General features: G+C 38.9%; 1 protein-coding gene across 1 annotated transcript; it reads right to left on the reverse strand.

The window, feature by feature from the left end:
- Positions 1 to 10109: 10109 nt before the first annotated feature.
- Positions 10110 to 13587, reverse strand: LOC113580531 (telomere repeats-binding bouquet formation protein 1-like). The gene is made up of 3 exons (XM_027015137.2): positions 13183 to 13587; positions 12838 to 12902; positions 10110 to 12691 (listed from the first exon to the last, which is right to left on the reverse strand). The coding sequence occupies exons 1-3, from the start codon at positions 13326 to 13328 to the stop codon at positions 12609 to 12611; spliced, it is 294 nt and encodes a 97-aa protein (XP_026870938.2). The 5' UTR covers positions 13329 to 13587; the 3' UTR covers positions 10110 to 12608.
- Between the last annotated feature and the right edge of the window lie 1075 nt (positions 13588 to 14662).

A 14662-nucleotide genomic window follows, 5' to 3' on the forward strand; every position in this document is an offset into this window, starting at 1 on the left:
TGTGCTTTGTTTTTTCTCATAGATTATCCTCTGGTTGGTTATGGTAGACTGAGTTTGCCTAGTTTTGCCTTAGATTCTGTTAAATTCAAGGCTTCTTGTCCAAACCTAGTTGCTTGCTTGCTGTTGGCTATAATTACTCACTGCAGGTGTAGTTTCGCCTTGACCCTGGATATGAATTGGGGGTGGACACAACACTTTATGAACTGTTAAATTAGGATGACTCTGTATATGTCTAGCCGTTAACAACACCTGTAGAAGGCTTTCATTGTGCTTTTTCTTCTAATTCCTGATCTACACAGACCAAACCTCTCAACTCATCTTTTTTTCCACACTTTCTCAAACTTTCATCACATAAGTCCACAAACCTAAATATCTTTCTAATCTGAAATGTGTCTCACAATTCCTGTTTACATATTGCACAGATCTGCTAGATACTATCATCGTGGACAGTGCAACCTCAGCAACCTTATTTACTCCCAACATTCGGCATAGTCACAGACCATGGGGGGGCTTTGGATTTGCCACTCTACTGTCCAGAAGACTGACTTCTTCTCAGCCCTAGAATATTTCCACACGCTATGCTTCCTGGCTCTAACTGAGACCTGGATCACCCCTGAGAATTTTGCAACTCTGGCTGCCCTGTCCTCTGCCTTTTAACTGCACATTCTCTGAGACATCTTGGGAGGGGTGGTGGCAGAGGTTTACTGTTGTCTTGAAAGACACTTTCCTTCTCTACTCTTTCAATCTATTTTTTAAAAATTCATGCTATTATAGTGACCCCCCTGCCAAACTTCACATCATTCTCATCTACTACCCTCCAGGTTCCCTAGATTACTTAATTGACAAGCTTGTCTGTCTATCTTCTCTCTCCCTCCCTTCTCTTTCCATCCATACCTCCCCAACGTGTTCCTCCTCTTTCTGTTACAACCTGCCCTCCATCACTCCCTCTTCCCTTACTTCTACTATTTTGTCCACTCTTCCTCACCCTCTCTCTCTTTCTTCTCTCTCTGGATACAGTTACTAATACTTTCCTTTCTACACTCTCCTTATCGATTAATCTCTGCCCTCTTTCCTCTAGACCTGCAAGATCTTCCCTGCCTAATGAACACTGCTGCTACAGGAGAAAACTAAGGTCTGCAGAGAGGCAGTGGAGGAAAACACCTAGATTCAGACCTCAGCTCATACCAGTCTCTTCTTTCCAAGTTCTCATTGGAAGTAATATTTTCAAAGTCATCCTACTACAGAGGAAAATTTGAATCAGCATTTGATCGACACAAGATCTTCAGTATTTTTTCTTCTCTCCTTAACCCATACCCTCCTCCTCCTCCCTCCTATTACTCCTGAGGATTTCATCACTGCCTTTGAGGATAAGCTTGCAGCAATCCACCAGTCCTTTCCCTCTGTTCCTTCTCTTCCAACCAGTGATCATTCCCCCACATCCAACTCTGGCTTTTTTTTTCTCTTCTCTCCTCAGATGAAATTCTTCAACCCCTGACTTTCAGTAATCTCTCACAGGAAGTTACCCAGGTACTTGTGCAGTCTATTTTAATTTCAAAGGTAGACCACTGCAATCTGCTACTTCCTGGTCTAAGAGCCATTGGTATGCTCAATGGTATGTGGGACTCTGACCTACTGTACTGGCTAGGATGCAGTCTATGAGTAAATGACAAACCTCTTTGGAAGTCGCTCTGGATAAGAGTGTGGCCAGAAATATGTAAATAATACGACTTGTCCTTCCATATTTAAGATGAAACCTTGAATGTAGGGAGAAAGATAACAAATTTGATTTTAGTGTCCCTGTATTTGTGGATAGGGATGATTTAATCCTAGTTTATTTTTTAAAAATATAGAATACATCTTGATGCAGTTGAACTGTGGTAAAATTATTTTAAAAAGTCAGTAATGTAGTAAGCTGTTCTGATGTAGTAATCTGTGGGCAGTGTAATGTAATGTAGTAATGAGCTAAAATGTAGCTCAGTGGTTAAGGTACTTGACTTGTAAGCAGACAGTTGCTATTTCAAGCCACACCATTGCCAGTTATCCCTTTGGGCCTGTGATTGCTCAAGTTGTACTCAGTCATAATTGTAAATCACTTTAGATAAAAGCATCAGCTAAATGATGTGTAGTTTACAGCAGTAATCACTCATTTTAATATGAATGTATTTTTTTTAATTATTGTAATCAACTGTCACTGAATTTACAGCAGACATGAGTGTGCTGGAGCTAGACTTTTCTCTGAGAACTTTTAAATGCAGTTTCCCTTTAATCAATATGCATTTGCCTGTGTTACAGCCAGCTCGTTGAGACTGCAACATAAAGGGGAACCACCACTAATTAATGAAAATCTATAAATATTATTTTAGCAAAAGTCAGAAAGGTTTAAGAAACACTGTCTAGGCCAACACAAAAAATTAATTCCCAATAAGAGATAAGATTCAAACAGTTACAACAGTCTATATAGCACACTTGGGGATGTCACACCATTAAATGTGCTTTAGTTTACATTTCATACAATTTCAAAAATTACATTTGAAAAAATAGAGATGTGTTTACTGTGAACCATGATAAGACAAACATAAGATTAATGTGCTCATTTAAACATGGGAAACAGCTAAATTTATTTGAAAGCATGCTATCTGATTTTATGTTTCTCATGTAACCTCAAACATGGCTTAATTTCTTTGAGAGCTCTGCGTTCACTTCTTCTCCAGTTGAAGGGGGTACCACTGAGAAATATGTCTTCTTTGATTGGCCTGAACTTTTAAGTCCAACAAAAATCTTGCCAATCTTGTCAGAGTCCAGCACGGTCACTACCACCTGCAGCTCCTGTGGAGAAGCCACACAGGCTGGTGAATTCCCATCTCACGCATTTACCACATACCTCATTAACTGCTATGATACGAAGTTTTACAAAAATATCATTGCCCTTTTAAATCATTTTAATAATTTCTCCAGAAGAATGTTTGTGAGTTTTTAGCAAACGGTGGGAGTTAAAGTAAAACAATTGAGTTTGTTCTGTTTAAGCAAGTTAATTGCAGAGTCTAAAACTGGTAAAACACTAACCAGAGACAACTAGCTGATAATTGGCTGCAAAACAAAGCTCACAAAAGGTAGCTATAGTTGGCCAGTCATGAGTTGTTTCTAATGCTAGACTGAAAGGAACAAATGCACATTTGTGTCGAACTTGATGGTTAGCTAGCTATCAGAGGTGCAGGTTGGTAGTGTTGTTATAGCAACTGCTCACTTCGGACTTTTGTTATGGTTAAAACTGAATGAAAGGAGAAGGGGTTATCACAACAAACTCAGAAGGGATGCCAAACAACGAATATGGATAACAGCGCTATTGGTCTTGGAGTATCCTTGTTTTGTACACTTGTGTTCTTGCTCCAAGTCTAGCACTGGGCAGTTGGGACCCCCTATCTCTGAAAGTTTCAAGAAATGCCTTGTCACAAAGCTTCTGGTTTTATGTGGTTATTTGTTTCAGCTTGAGCTGTGTCTGTCTTCAAATGGGAGCTACTAAGTATTGCCAGCTTAGAAGATGGCTAATAAGCAATATACTTGTTCTTTAAAAACTGTACAGTTTTTAAAAAGAAAAATTAATTGTAATTATCTATGACAATAATCATCTTAAATTAAATTATTGGTACAGGCCTAATGTTTGTTGAGAGAAATCTATAAAATATCTTTTTCCCATTCATCCTAGTTCATTTGGCTTGTCTGGTTTTTTTTTCTGAGTTATAGAAAAAAAATTACACTGCTTTGTTTTTTTTTTAAAGAATGTTTGTTTGATGTGCCCTCATTTGTTTTTTTGTTTGTCTCCCATTCTATGTGCTGTTCATCTGTATGTTCTTGCTCAGGTTAGTCCCTGCCATGATGGAGTCACCTGCATGTGCCAGACACAGTCCTGCTGTGCTTGAAAATGAAAGCCTCACCTGTATGATCATTTACATTTGCCTGACACTTTTATCCAAAGCAACTTACAATTATTACTGAGTACAACTTGAGGAATTGATTATTAAGGGCCTTGCTCAGGGGCCCAACAGTGGCAACTTGGCAGCAGTGGGGCTTGAACCAGCCACCTCACAATTACAAGTTGGGTCAGCTACCACTGCTCCCTCTATCACACACCCTCCTCAGGAGACTGAAAGCCATGGCTCGAGATTTTAGTAATTGGACAGTCAACAGCAGCAGCAGCTTTATTCTATCTGGTTTGGTGACTGGTGACAGTTTCACCCTCTGATATAGCCATGATGGACTTAATTTTCATTCCCACTCTTTTTAGATGACCTCAGTCATGATCTTACATTATTCATTGGTCTCTTCTGATTAATATTAAAACTTCTGTTTAATGACTAAGCTTATCTGTCTATTTTTCCTATGTTACTAATTACTGTATGCTCCCATCTTTTCTTAAATTGACTCTTAACTCAAATTGCTTTTTTTGTATTGCTTGTGATATCTGATGTCTAGCAGAGGATGGGATTCACTTCTGATTCTTGGTTGCTCTCAAGGTTTCTTCATGATCTGAAAGGAGTTTTTCTTTACTAATGTTGCCTTGTAATTGGACTCTGATGTCTGTACAGCTGGTTTATGATTACACCTGTGATGAAAAGTATTATACATGGGAACTGAATGATACATGGGCAAGCTCATGAAATTTAAGATGATTTAAATGAAATAAACAATTTTATTATGCACCTGATTTAAGTCTCTTGCTAATTATCAAAGCTTTTGTGAGTTGAATCAGGTTTGTGTGATTTTCACCATCTGTGTAATTGCTAACTATATTGAAATAATTTGTATTATTTTAGTAACCATGCAATTTATTCTTTAAAAAGTATTTTCTTAATTATTTGTACTTGTTGTTAAAGACAGCTGCAAGAATTTTATGAAGTATTCATATTTTCATCACATAATAAAACATGGCCTTCCCAACATAATTTGAAGTCAAATAAACTGCTTTTTCCATCATTTGTCATAAGTGTGTCATAATTGTGGATAGATAGACACAAGCCAATAAAAACACTACAAAAATTTTTTTTAGCTATTTTAGCTCATAATTCATCATGAGCACATTTTTCTACACCCCTGTAAATACTGGAAGGTGAGGTAATAAAAAGAGTGTTTACGGGGAAAGAGGTTTAACATTGAATTAGACATATTAATAACATAATATAGAGTATAGAATAAAATACAGTATAGAGATTCTGTGTCTTTTCAGAATAATTTGTGTACAGCCTCTGCAGCCTTCTGCCAAGGATCCTGGGTAGGCTTCAGAAGACCTCAGTGTAAGATGTATTATCTCTCCACCAGGCTCCAAATAGAAAAATAATATTTAGGATAATGTCAAGAGAAGTCTTCTCTTGGAATGTAGTGGTAATGGGTTCCAACTGGTGTGGATATTGAATATCAGTTTACATATATTTTCTGATGTATGGTTTGGATGTAATGGTTGCAAATGCAAACACCAATTTGGAAAAGAAGGTGTGGTGAATACATAAACAATTCTGACAAATGTATTAAAATGTGGGTTCTTTGTGTGATTGTTAGAGATTCTCCAGAGGATGCCTCAATAATGCTTCTTATGCTTGCAATAAAGGATGGGATCAGCTATTCTCTCCCACTAATTCTGAAGACTGCATCTTTATTTTCTCTTTGAATGTTTAACTTTAAAACTAGCTGATTGTGGATTTAGGAATGACAAATCCTCACCCCAGGCTAAACCAATATATAAGGCAGGTGGCGCTACAGAAGAACAATAAAATCAGCCTCAATTTAATACAATGTGTCAATTTCAGTACTGTACACAGTTCAATGGCTGATGTCATTTTGATGTAATCAAAACGTTTGCTGGTAAATCTGAATATTTATTGACTCAGTCCTTTTCTCTCTATAGGTGTTCATCTTCGGCAGCTCCCCACTACCCTCGTATGATCATGGGCCCTTCTGACCTTTACTAGTGTTGGAGCTGCTGCAGCTTCCACTCTTTTAGAGCGAAGGTTTCAGGTAAGTGTACTTCTCTGATTCACTACATGTTGTATCAGGTATCTCTACTGTCTGGTAGGTAACATGGTGATGGGGCAGGTTTTTTACTTCATCACATAGTACTAAAACTTAAAACTGCACTGGGATCAGGCCTGTACTCAGGTTAAAAATTTTAGTATGGTCCATTGCTATAGTAATGTAACCTAAGTTACTTCACAATTGTGCCTTTTGTTCAGTTTCCCCTTGCCTTTGGAATGCCCTTCCTGATTGTCAGAGCATTCTACAGATGGTGATTTCTTTTTTTTATTTATAAAAGCCTCTTAATGTTATAATGTGATGCTGAGAATAGTATGGAGGTATTTCATTTAGAAATGCCTTGTAATAGATATTGCTTGGTGCTTTTATTTACTTTTTTGTTTCTTTCTGAATTAAATTTTTTACAATGTTATATTCACACCATTTATTTGAGGCTTCAGTTCAGTATGTTATGTAATTTTGAAAGGAACAAATGTATGCTGTTAGTACATTTCTATGATCGCAGCTGAATGGACAAAAGCATTACAATTAGAAGTCTTAATTTCTTAGCTACCAGTTGCTATGAAGTCACTTGAGAATGAATCCTATTTCAGAAGATTTGGTAGATTGGGATTAAAGCTTTTATGTAATGTAGGCTACACACCACCATAACAAAAGGGCACTGTTTCCAAACTCACTTTCATTACTGGAGAGAAGCCCATGATGCAGAAAAAAAGTTAGTCATACTCAAACAGAAGTAATCAATGCTGAATTCAGAGTGGTGTTGGTGTTTAGTTGATGCCAGCTGATTGGTGGAAGGAAGACTACCTGAATAGGGCACATTTGAGAGAAGGTCAAGGGAACGTGGCAGAGTCCATGGTGACACAGGGCTGGGAGCAGTCCAGCGCATTTGTCCTACAGGTGGGGCTGTGTACGGAATCCCATAAAATGCATGAGTTTTGTCTACAGTGAGGCCATAAACTGGGCCTGAGTGCACAAGCACAACAGGGCCTTCACTGGATTTGGCTTCATCCTTCTCATCCAGCAAAGCATTGTCCAGTGCAGAGTCTTCTTCATTCCCCGCAGCTCTTTGCTTCAGCAGCACCTATGTAGTCATTTTTCGTAACAGCTGATTCAGTATTAGCATACATAATGTTATCATTACAGTCAACTTCATTGCATTCATCATCTGCTAACGTGAATGACTCTGGATCTTGAACATTTAATTCAATTGCATTGTTTCTAACATCCGAATAAGCATTAGCTGAAAGAGTCTCATATTCTCTGCTTTTAAGATGAGGTTTATCTTCAGGCCCAGTATGTGGGCCTCCTAATCCTGCATCATCAAAGTTGACATCATGTTCATTGTTTTCAAACATGTCAGTATCTGCAGCCTTTTGGAAGCAGTTGAAAGTCATGTTCCGTGGGCCTCCAGCCTGAGGTGTGTAATGGTGCTGAGCATGTGTGAGATGAGTGTATGTGAGTCGAGTCCTCGCCTCTTTTGTCCCCTGCACACCAAATCTGGTGTCACCATGGAAACCAGCACGACTAAGGTTACTTCAGTGACCAGCAAGACCATGATGATGATGATGATGGTGATGATGATTCAGCTCCAGCTGGTCACACTCTGAGCAGGTTCCACAGGTTCTACTTACACATGCTCACACACACACACCTACTCATCACTCCTCGTAATGTAGATCTTCCCAAGCATGTTTTTTAATTACATTTATAAATCTCCAAATGTGGCTTTTTTTTAACTCCCTGTACATTTTCCCCAGCAACTCTGGTAAGTGCCACTTCTGCAGTCTACAAAACACAGGGTAAGTGTATAACAGAAAGTGGAACTGAACTCTGACCTGATTAATTTCTTGTGACTTCAATGAGCTAATTTGGCGCACATACAAGTCTCTCTCACTCACACACAAACAAATACACGAGGATAGTTTTGTAAAACAAATCAGATTAAAGAGTAAAAGATCTGGATACAGTTGCTGATACTACTCACATGAACTACATTTCAACACATTATCCACATCTGCACAATCAGCAGACTTTGGCTGCACAAAATAAACGTGCAAAAAACTATGTAAAACAAAACCAAATACCCAACACAGAGAAAGCACTGCCCTACCAAATATATGGTTAGTGTTCCGAAAACCCTGTTTTGTGGGGTGATTGCTCAGAAGTACTAAAAGGCAGCCTTTTAAGATCATGACTCATCTCTGTTCAGACTGTTCACATTGCCTACAGAACGCTATATGTACAACCATCTTCATGGATACAGTAAAATATTCAGGGATGCATAGTCAAGGCAAATAAAACTAATTTGTGGATTTTATGCAAAGGGATTTCAGGAGTCAGAAAATGCCTTTGTCCATCAGCAAGTAAGAAGTCACCAAGACTCTTCAGCATATTTTTAAATATGTGATTATGAAGGGTGAAAAGTTTATTAATATGGATTTTATATATGATGTGTGATTGAACACATACTTAAACATGAGTTACACAAAAAAGGACATAGAATACATTTAAACTGTTTAGTGGGAGTGACAATGTGGGGCAGCATCAGTCCTACACAGCAGGGGGATGCCACACATATGACTCAACAAAATGCTAGGCCTTCATAACACGACCCTGTTAGAGTTATGAGTTGGTGAGGAGTTTTAAAAGCTTAAATGGCTTGGTATTACGTTTACTGGGTGACTTTAGTATATTGCATAAAAGAGAAGGATTTCAAATGGTAGCTGCAGCACTGAGTTATTCAGCCAGTGGGAGAGTCTGTGGGCTGAGGAGGGACCAATATCCCACCCAGTCGTCCAATTGTATCCTGTAGAAACATATATAATTAGTATCCAAATGTATAATTTTTTTTTTTTTTTAAGAAGCAATGAATTAATGTTAACAAGGCAGAAAGCATTTAACAGGCCAAAAAAAAAGAGCAAGGCTTATGGTAGTGTAGTGCATAGTAAGACAGTTGTGCTGCCGATTAAGTTTAGCAGTTGATTAGTACAATGTACTATATATGTTTGTTGTGGTCTGGAACATCTGTTGAAAACATGAGGGTATATATGTAATGCCTTTATAAAAATTATAAAACAAAAGTGGCAGGATTTGTGCTTCTCCTTAATTTTGAATAGAATGAACATTGCGATTATTTTTTTGATAAGGTGGTAAATATTGAGATAGGTGCTGCTGTGTTGGGAATGTAGTGAAAATGTTCTGATAAGTGTAGTTCAGAAACATGTAAAAATGTTTTGCAATTTTTATTACTGCAAAGCTTATTTTTGCATTTCTCTGCACCACAGCTGCTGCAAGCCAGTCCTACTATGTATGAGAAAACACCAATCATATTTGGGACAGAACATATTAACATATTATCATCATCATAAGACTATAACTCACAAATGTACAAAAGTCCCATATTTTCAAAATATTGATCAGTCAGTCAGTTATCAATAATTCAAGAACCATGTGAGTTTTCTACAAAAATTGAAATGAAGAATAATTTGTTGTCTCTTATATAAGAACCATATGAACAGAGATACTTATAGCAGGAAGAGTATTAATCCATCGGTATCAACATAAAGATCAACGACAAAATCGAAAGATGAGCGAGAAACAAGCCACAGAAGAAAACCAAATGTTTAAAGTCAACGGCGAAGTTGTTTTCATAAGTGAGGATTTCTAATTCTGAAGTAGCGACGCAAAGCTCTCTATCTCCACCTGGTGGACACCGTGCCCATCTCGAAGGAGTGCAGTATCGACTTCAGGACAATCATACATAGCAGATGTCATTTCAAGGTTAGCAATAATGTCATCCATGTAATCCAATATAGTTAAAGCGGGAAGTTGTTTTATTTTAACAATTTTAAATATGAAAGCTTGATAGTTGGTATTGGCCCCTTCAAGAAATTTAAAAAATAACCAATACAGTCTGTGCACAGACAGTATCAATGAATTTACAGTATTGGTTGGGCCTTAAGTGGACACGTGAGCAGATAAAGTTGTTAAATAAAGCAGCTCAAACAGAATGACATCATTAGAGGTTTGAGAATGAGAATAAATATAAACAAGTCCATCGTTGTCGTGGTTTGGTCGCAATCAAATAGTCACTTAACTGATAGGTTTTCAACACAAAAAAAGCAGATTTCTCTTTTAGGATGGGTGGTGTGTAACAGGCGCACATTCTTCGTCAATACCGTAGGGAATGGGAGGGAGTGGGCGCGCGCAGCTGTCAGTCCAGGAGTTTGCTTCTCGTGCTCAGTCGGTCAGTTTGCTCCACGCCGAGAGTCCCGACCCACCTCACAGTTCCAGTACTCTGCCATTCACTGTTAAACAAGGTGAGTAAACGCGAAGTCGTTTTGGCGAAGCATGTTTGACACGCTAGTTCCTTAACAAACTTTGAGGCGCTAATGTGAAAGACGCGAAAAAGACGCGGAGCAGCGCTTTGGAAGCGAAAGGGGCGGGGAACAGAGACGCTCCAGTTCTCTTTGTCTTCTTCTCGTTCCCTGTCCCTGATGCCAGTTTAAGTGAGACAACGACAGTTGGTAGAAAAAGATTTATCAGTTTTATGAGGACTACTCCCTGTTTGCGTTTTCAATGTATATTTATTTTAATTTAAATATTGAATACCGTAACAAACTCACATTAGCGTTGTGTCTAAATGGGACAAAGCGCTCTAGCGGATGGGAGAAGGCGTAGTTTTCTGAGATTTAACTATACTTAATATACTCTTAAGTTATTTTGAATTTTACATTATAGGTGCAAGCCAAAAAATACAGTATACATCATACAAGTCTGGGCGTCTTTTTGTAATGTAAAAATCTGTTTTATCTTAAAAACGAAACATTTTTAAATCATGATTTCACACGAACTAAGTTTGCGCGGCTCCTTAGACATTGACTTCTCTACGGTAGACTTCCTAGTATAGCAGTCTGAGTTGAATGGTTTAATTAATACCTATTAATCTGTTAACAATCTGTACATAATACCTCCCTGCTCCTGCAGACCGCACAGATGAACAAACCACGCCCTCCCAAAAGCCTCTTACATTGGGTTTGCTATCTCTGTGGACTGCTTTCTGGAGACTGACATTTTTCTTGTCTATGTTTGAGCCTAAGGAGGAGGGGACAAAGAAGGATGGTGCAGTGAAGATAAACAGAACTACCTCATTAACATTCAACATTTGAGTGAAGCATGAGAGATGTGCTACAGCTGTATTAATACAGTGCAGACATGGCTTGATCCTTAAAATAACAGACTTCAAACTGATAAAGCAGTCAGCACACAAAAACACTACACCTAGCAACACATGTGGCTAAATTGGTTTTGCTCTGTGCAATCCATGTGGATTTTGATTAATTTATATTCCATATGAAACAAAAGGATGTGTCCACAAAGTGAAGGTAAGTTGGTGACTGAGTATACATCATGTCAAATGTCTGACCACTTCCTGTTTCCTAATAACTGTGGTCTATGTTGTAATGCAGACTACCTCCACAAAAAATGCAAGAAGAGGTCAGATCCCATTGGGACACATTTAGCTTAATCAAACATACACAGACTTTGTCCAATTTCTCAAAAACCACACATACAAGCTCTCTCCATTACTATCCTGTAGATGAAGTTCTTCTTCATTACTGCTACTTCTATAACACAGACTGATAAAGGATGACAATCACATGTTTCTCATATTCACACTCCATCCTTCTCCTCGTCAATCATTCAGTTTACACACATGCTTGTCTCTCTCTCCCCATAAAGGGAAATTATATAATTGGTTGTAGTTTTGTTTGTAGTTAATAGACAAAATGTTCATCTCTCGCCATCCCAAAATTGCACAGAACTATACAGATATCAACTACAACAAACAACAAAACAAACAATAATGAGGAAAAATAAATATTTTATTACACTTTGATTCATGTGGCCTCTTCAGTGGAATGAGACTTATGACTGGACAGTAAGGAGGAGCATAAGAGAGAGAAGGAACATTAAGGCAGGAAAGAAAAGATGACTGATGAGTGATGAATAAAACCTTTAGCGCAAAAGCAGATGGATACATTCACCCATAGCTACACTACATGTGAAAAAATTACTTTCTGGCACAGAACCAAAACAACTCCCTTCCCTCAGATGACGTGTAGTAATGGTGCAAAGTAGAGAACTGGTATGCCTCTTACATCTCACAGTGTCTAACTGGTTCAGTCCCTCCCTGTTCCCCTCCGTCCCCTTCTCCTCCATACAATTTGAATGTTTGGATCAGGTTTGAAAAAACTGAAATATGCTGTCCATACTGTAGCCTGTGCTGGCCTCACTGCACACAGGCACAACCCCACTGCCCCTTGGCCTTCTGCAGCATGCGGTGGAACTGACACGGGCACCTGCAGAGGCGCAGCAAGGCACCTAACAAATGGGTGCCCACCTCGTCCACGCCACAGTACGGCACGTGGAGCAGAAAAGACCCAGGAAGCCCATGACCAAGAATGGTAGAATCAAAGTTTCTGAGAAGCTTTCTAAGGGCAGTTTAAAAATGGTTACTTTGTCTTAAGGCATTAATTAGCATTAGTGAGCGGTATATAGAACCACACACCTGCACAGCGTAACTACCTGTCTTTGGAGGCAGCTGGAATGGCGAGGATTCTCTCAATCTCACTATCCAACAGCTCCGAGCACAGAGACAACTCATCTGATCAGAAAGCACATGTACATATTCAGACAAACTACCCTCTAAATTTCATTACATAAAACATCTTTGAAGAGATTTGTGTAAGGATGGGCTACTGTTTGTTTTTTCTCTCTATTGTGTTCTTAGCCATGGTGTATGTTGTATACCCTCAGAGAGAGTCTGTTGCTGCTGGCTTCTCTTCATGGGAGCAGGATGTTTGAAAATATGCGGGCTGCAACCCAACAAAAACAAAACAGAAAAATGTCACAGCAGTGACGAGGCAAGCTCCAGTGACTATCTTTGAGTTACCTAAGAATGAACTGTAGAGCCCAATTAATTTTTCCATAATTAATGAGTTGTATGTGGACCTTTAGCCTGACAATTGGCCTTAAATTTCTGGACTGGAGTGGTTTTGTAATTTTGACTTTAAGCACCAGTTTTCTGCGCAGTAGCTCTGTTCATGAATAAAGGAAAGTGATTTAGGCTGCTTTAATGTTATTTAACACTCTTACCTATGCAAGTCTCTGTCACCTTTTGTTGGGCGCTTGCGGAGTTTGGCTCTGTTTGGGTTTCCATTAATCCAATCATTTGTGCCCATGCTTCTGTTGAAGTGGGCTTTCATCTTCACTATCCCTTCTCCTCTTTCATCCCTTTCCATTTTTTCCCCTCTTTCTTTTTTCTCTCTTCCTCTCTCAGCATTTGGAGGTCAAGTGTTGTTTTCTGATCCTACTCTCCCATTCTTGCTTTGCTGATGTTCCCTCTCTCTTTTTCCAGCATTCAATGACTTGCCAAAGTCTCTCAATCTGTCTCTGAACCTGTTGCAGCAAACACACACCCACACAAAAAGCAAATGAATGAAAGGACAGTTGTGATGATCTTGCGTGAAGAGTTACTTTGTAAATAAAGTCTTGGTGTTAAATGCAAATTTTTCATTTGTTATAATTTGCTTTGTCAGACTGTTGACCAAACCCTTAACTGCAGATCACTGCTTAAATGTGAACTGATATTCAAGCTTGAAATACTAATTTCAATGTTAAAATAGCTTTTCATCATTGGTTCTAGTTTGCTGGTTTTGCATTCTCTGGGTTGTGATTGGCTGAGCCAGAGATTGCAAAGGAGTTGTGGATGTATGCAGAATGTTCTCAGCACGATTCCTCATATAACTGGTTCTGACCTTTCACCTTTCGTACCAGTGAGCTTTCCCACAATTCCTCTCGGCATTCCACAAACCTCAACAGAACTGGCTGTGGGTGCCAATCGGGAATTTTCTGCACCGTTTACTCACTCCTCCCCCAGCTGAGAAAAACACACACACACACTCTCTAACAGTAGTGCAAAATATCAAACATTGTCAGTGTCACAAAATCCCACACAGCGGGATACAAACCAACTGTCGTTTTTCCAGGTGCTGACTCCCAATGTCTTTGCAGGGCACAGTCCTTATCCTGACACGATACATCTCTGCCCAGTGACTCCACTGGAGAGAGGGGCAGAGACAGAGAGAACCTAATTATTTACTACAAGCCCTGCTGCGTCAAATCAAGACAAACATATCAATAAAGCTCAGAGAGGTCAGGTAATTTACTGATGATTAACAAACAAAGTAATACTGTAATATACTTTAATAATTAGTGTGTATAACTCACTGGATTTTTGCAGGTTTGTAACACAAAAGTGACTTCATCATTCGTTTCAGTCAGTAGAGAGATCATTAAAGACAGTCCACCACCCAGCAATAACTGGGACTGATGCTCCACTACAGAGACAAAGATACAAAATTTAAAGCTTTGCTCAATTTCTTCACAAAATTCAACAGTAACCACAGAAATCTATGCCCACACAGATGTCCACAAAATCGCCACATGCACTGGTGCAATGATCCAGTGTCATTACCACCACTAGCTGGTCTTGTGGACTGAGATTAGGCACAGACAGCAGAAGCAGAAAGTGTTCGACCAACCATAGCTTGGACAGAACAGGTGCTAATGCCTC

Source organism: Electrophorus electricus, chromosome 4 (genome assembly GCF_013358815.1).
Source record: "Electrophorus electricus isolate fEleEle1 chromosome 4, fEleEle1.pri, whole genome shotgun sequence".
Taxonomy (NCBI): Eukaryota; Metazoa; Chordata; class Actinopteri; order Gymnotiformes; family Gymnotidae; genus Electrophorus; species Electrophorus electricus.

Bases quoted from the DNA above. Each gene is read 5' to 3' on its own strand.
- LOC113580531 (XM_027015137.2), bottom strand. From the start codon at position 13,328: ATGGAAAGGGATGAAAGAGGAGAAGGGATAGTGAAGATGAAAGCCCAC. The intron at 12,903-13,182 runs GTAAGAGTGTTA...GTTGGGTTGCAG, and splicing joins GGTGACAGAGACTTGCATAG to CCCGCATATTTTCAAACATC. The intron at 12,692-12,837 runs GTATACAACATA...CTTTCTGATCAG, and splicing joins GCAACAGACTCTCTCTGAGG to ATGAGTTGTCTCTGTGCTCG.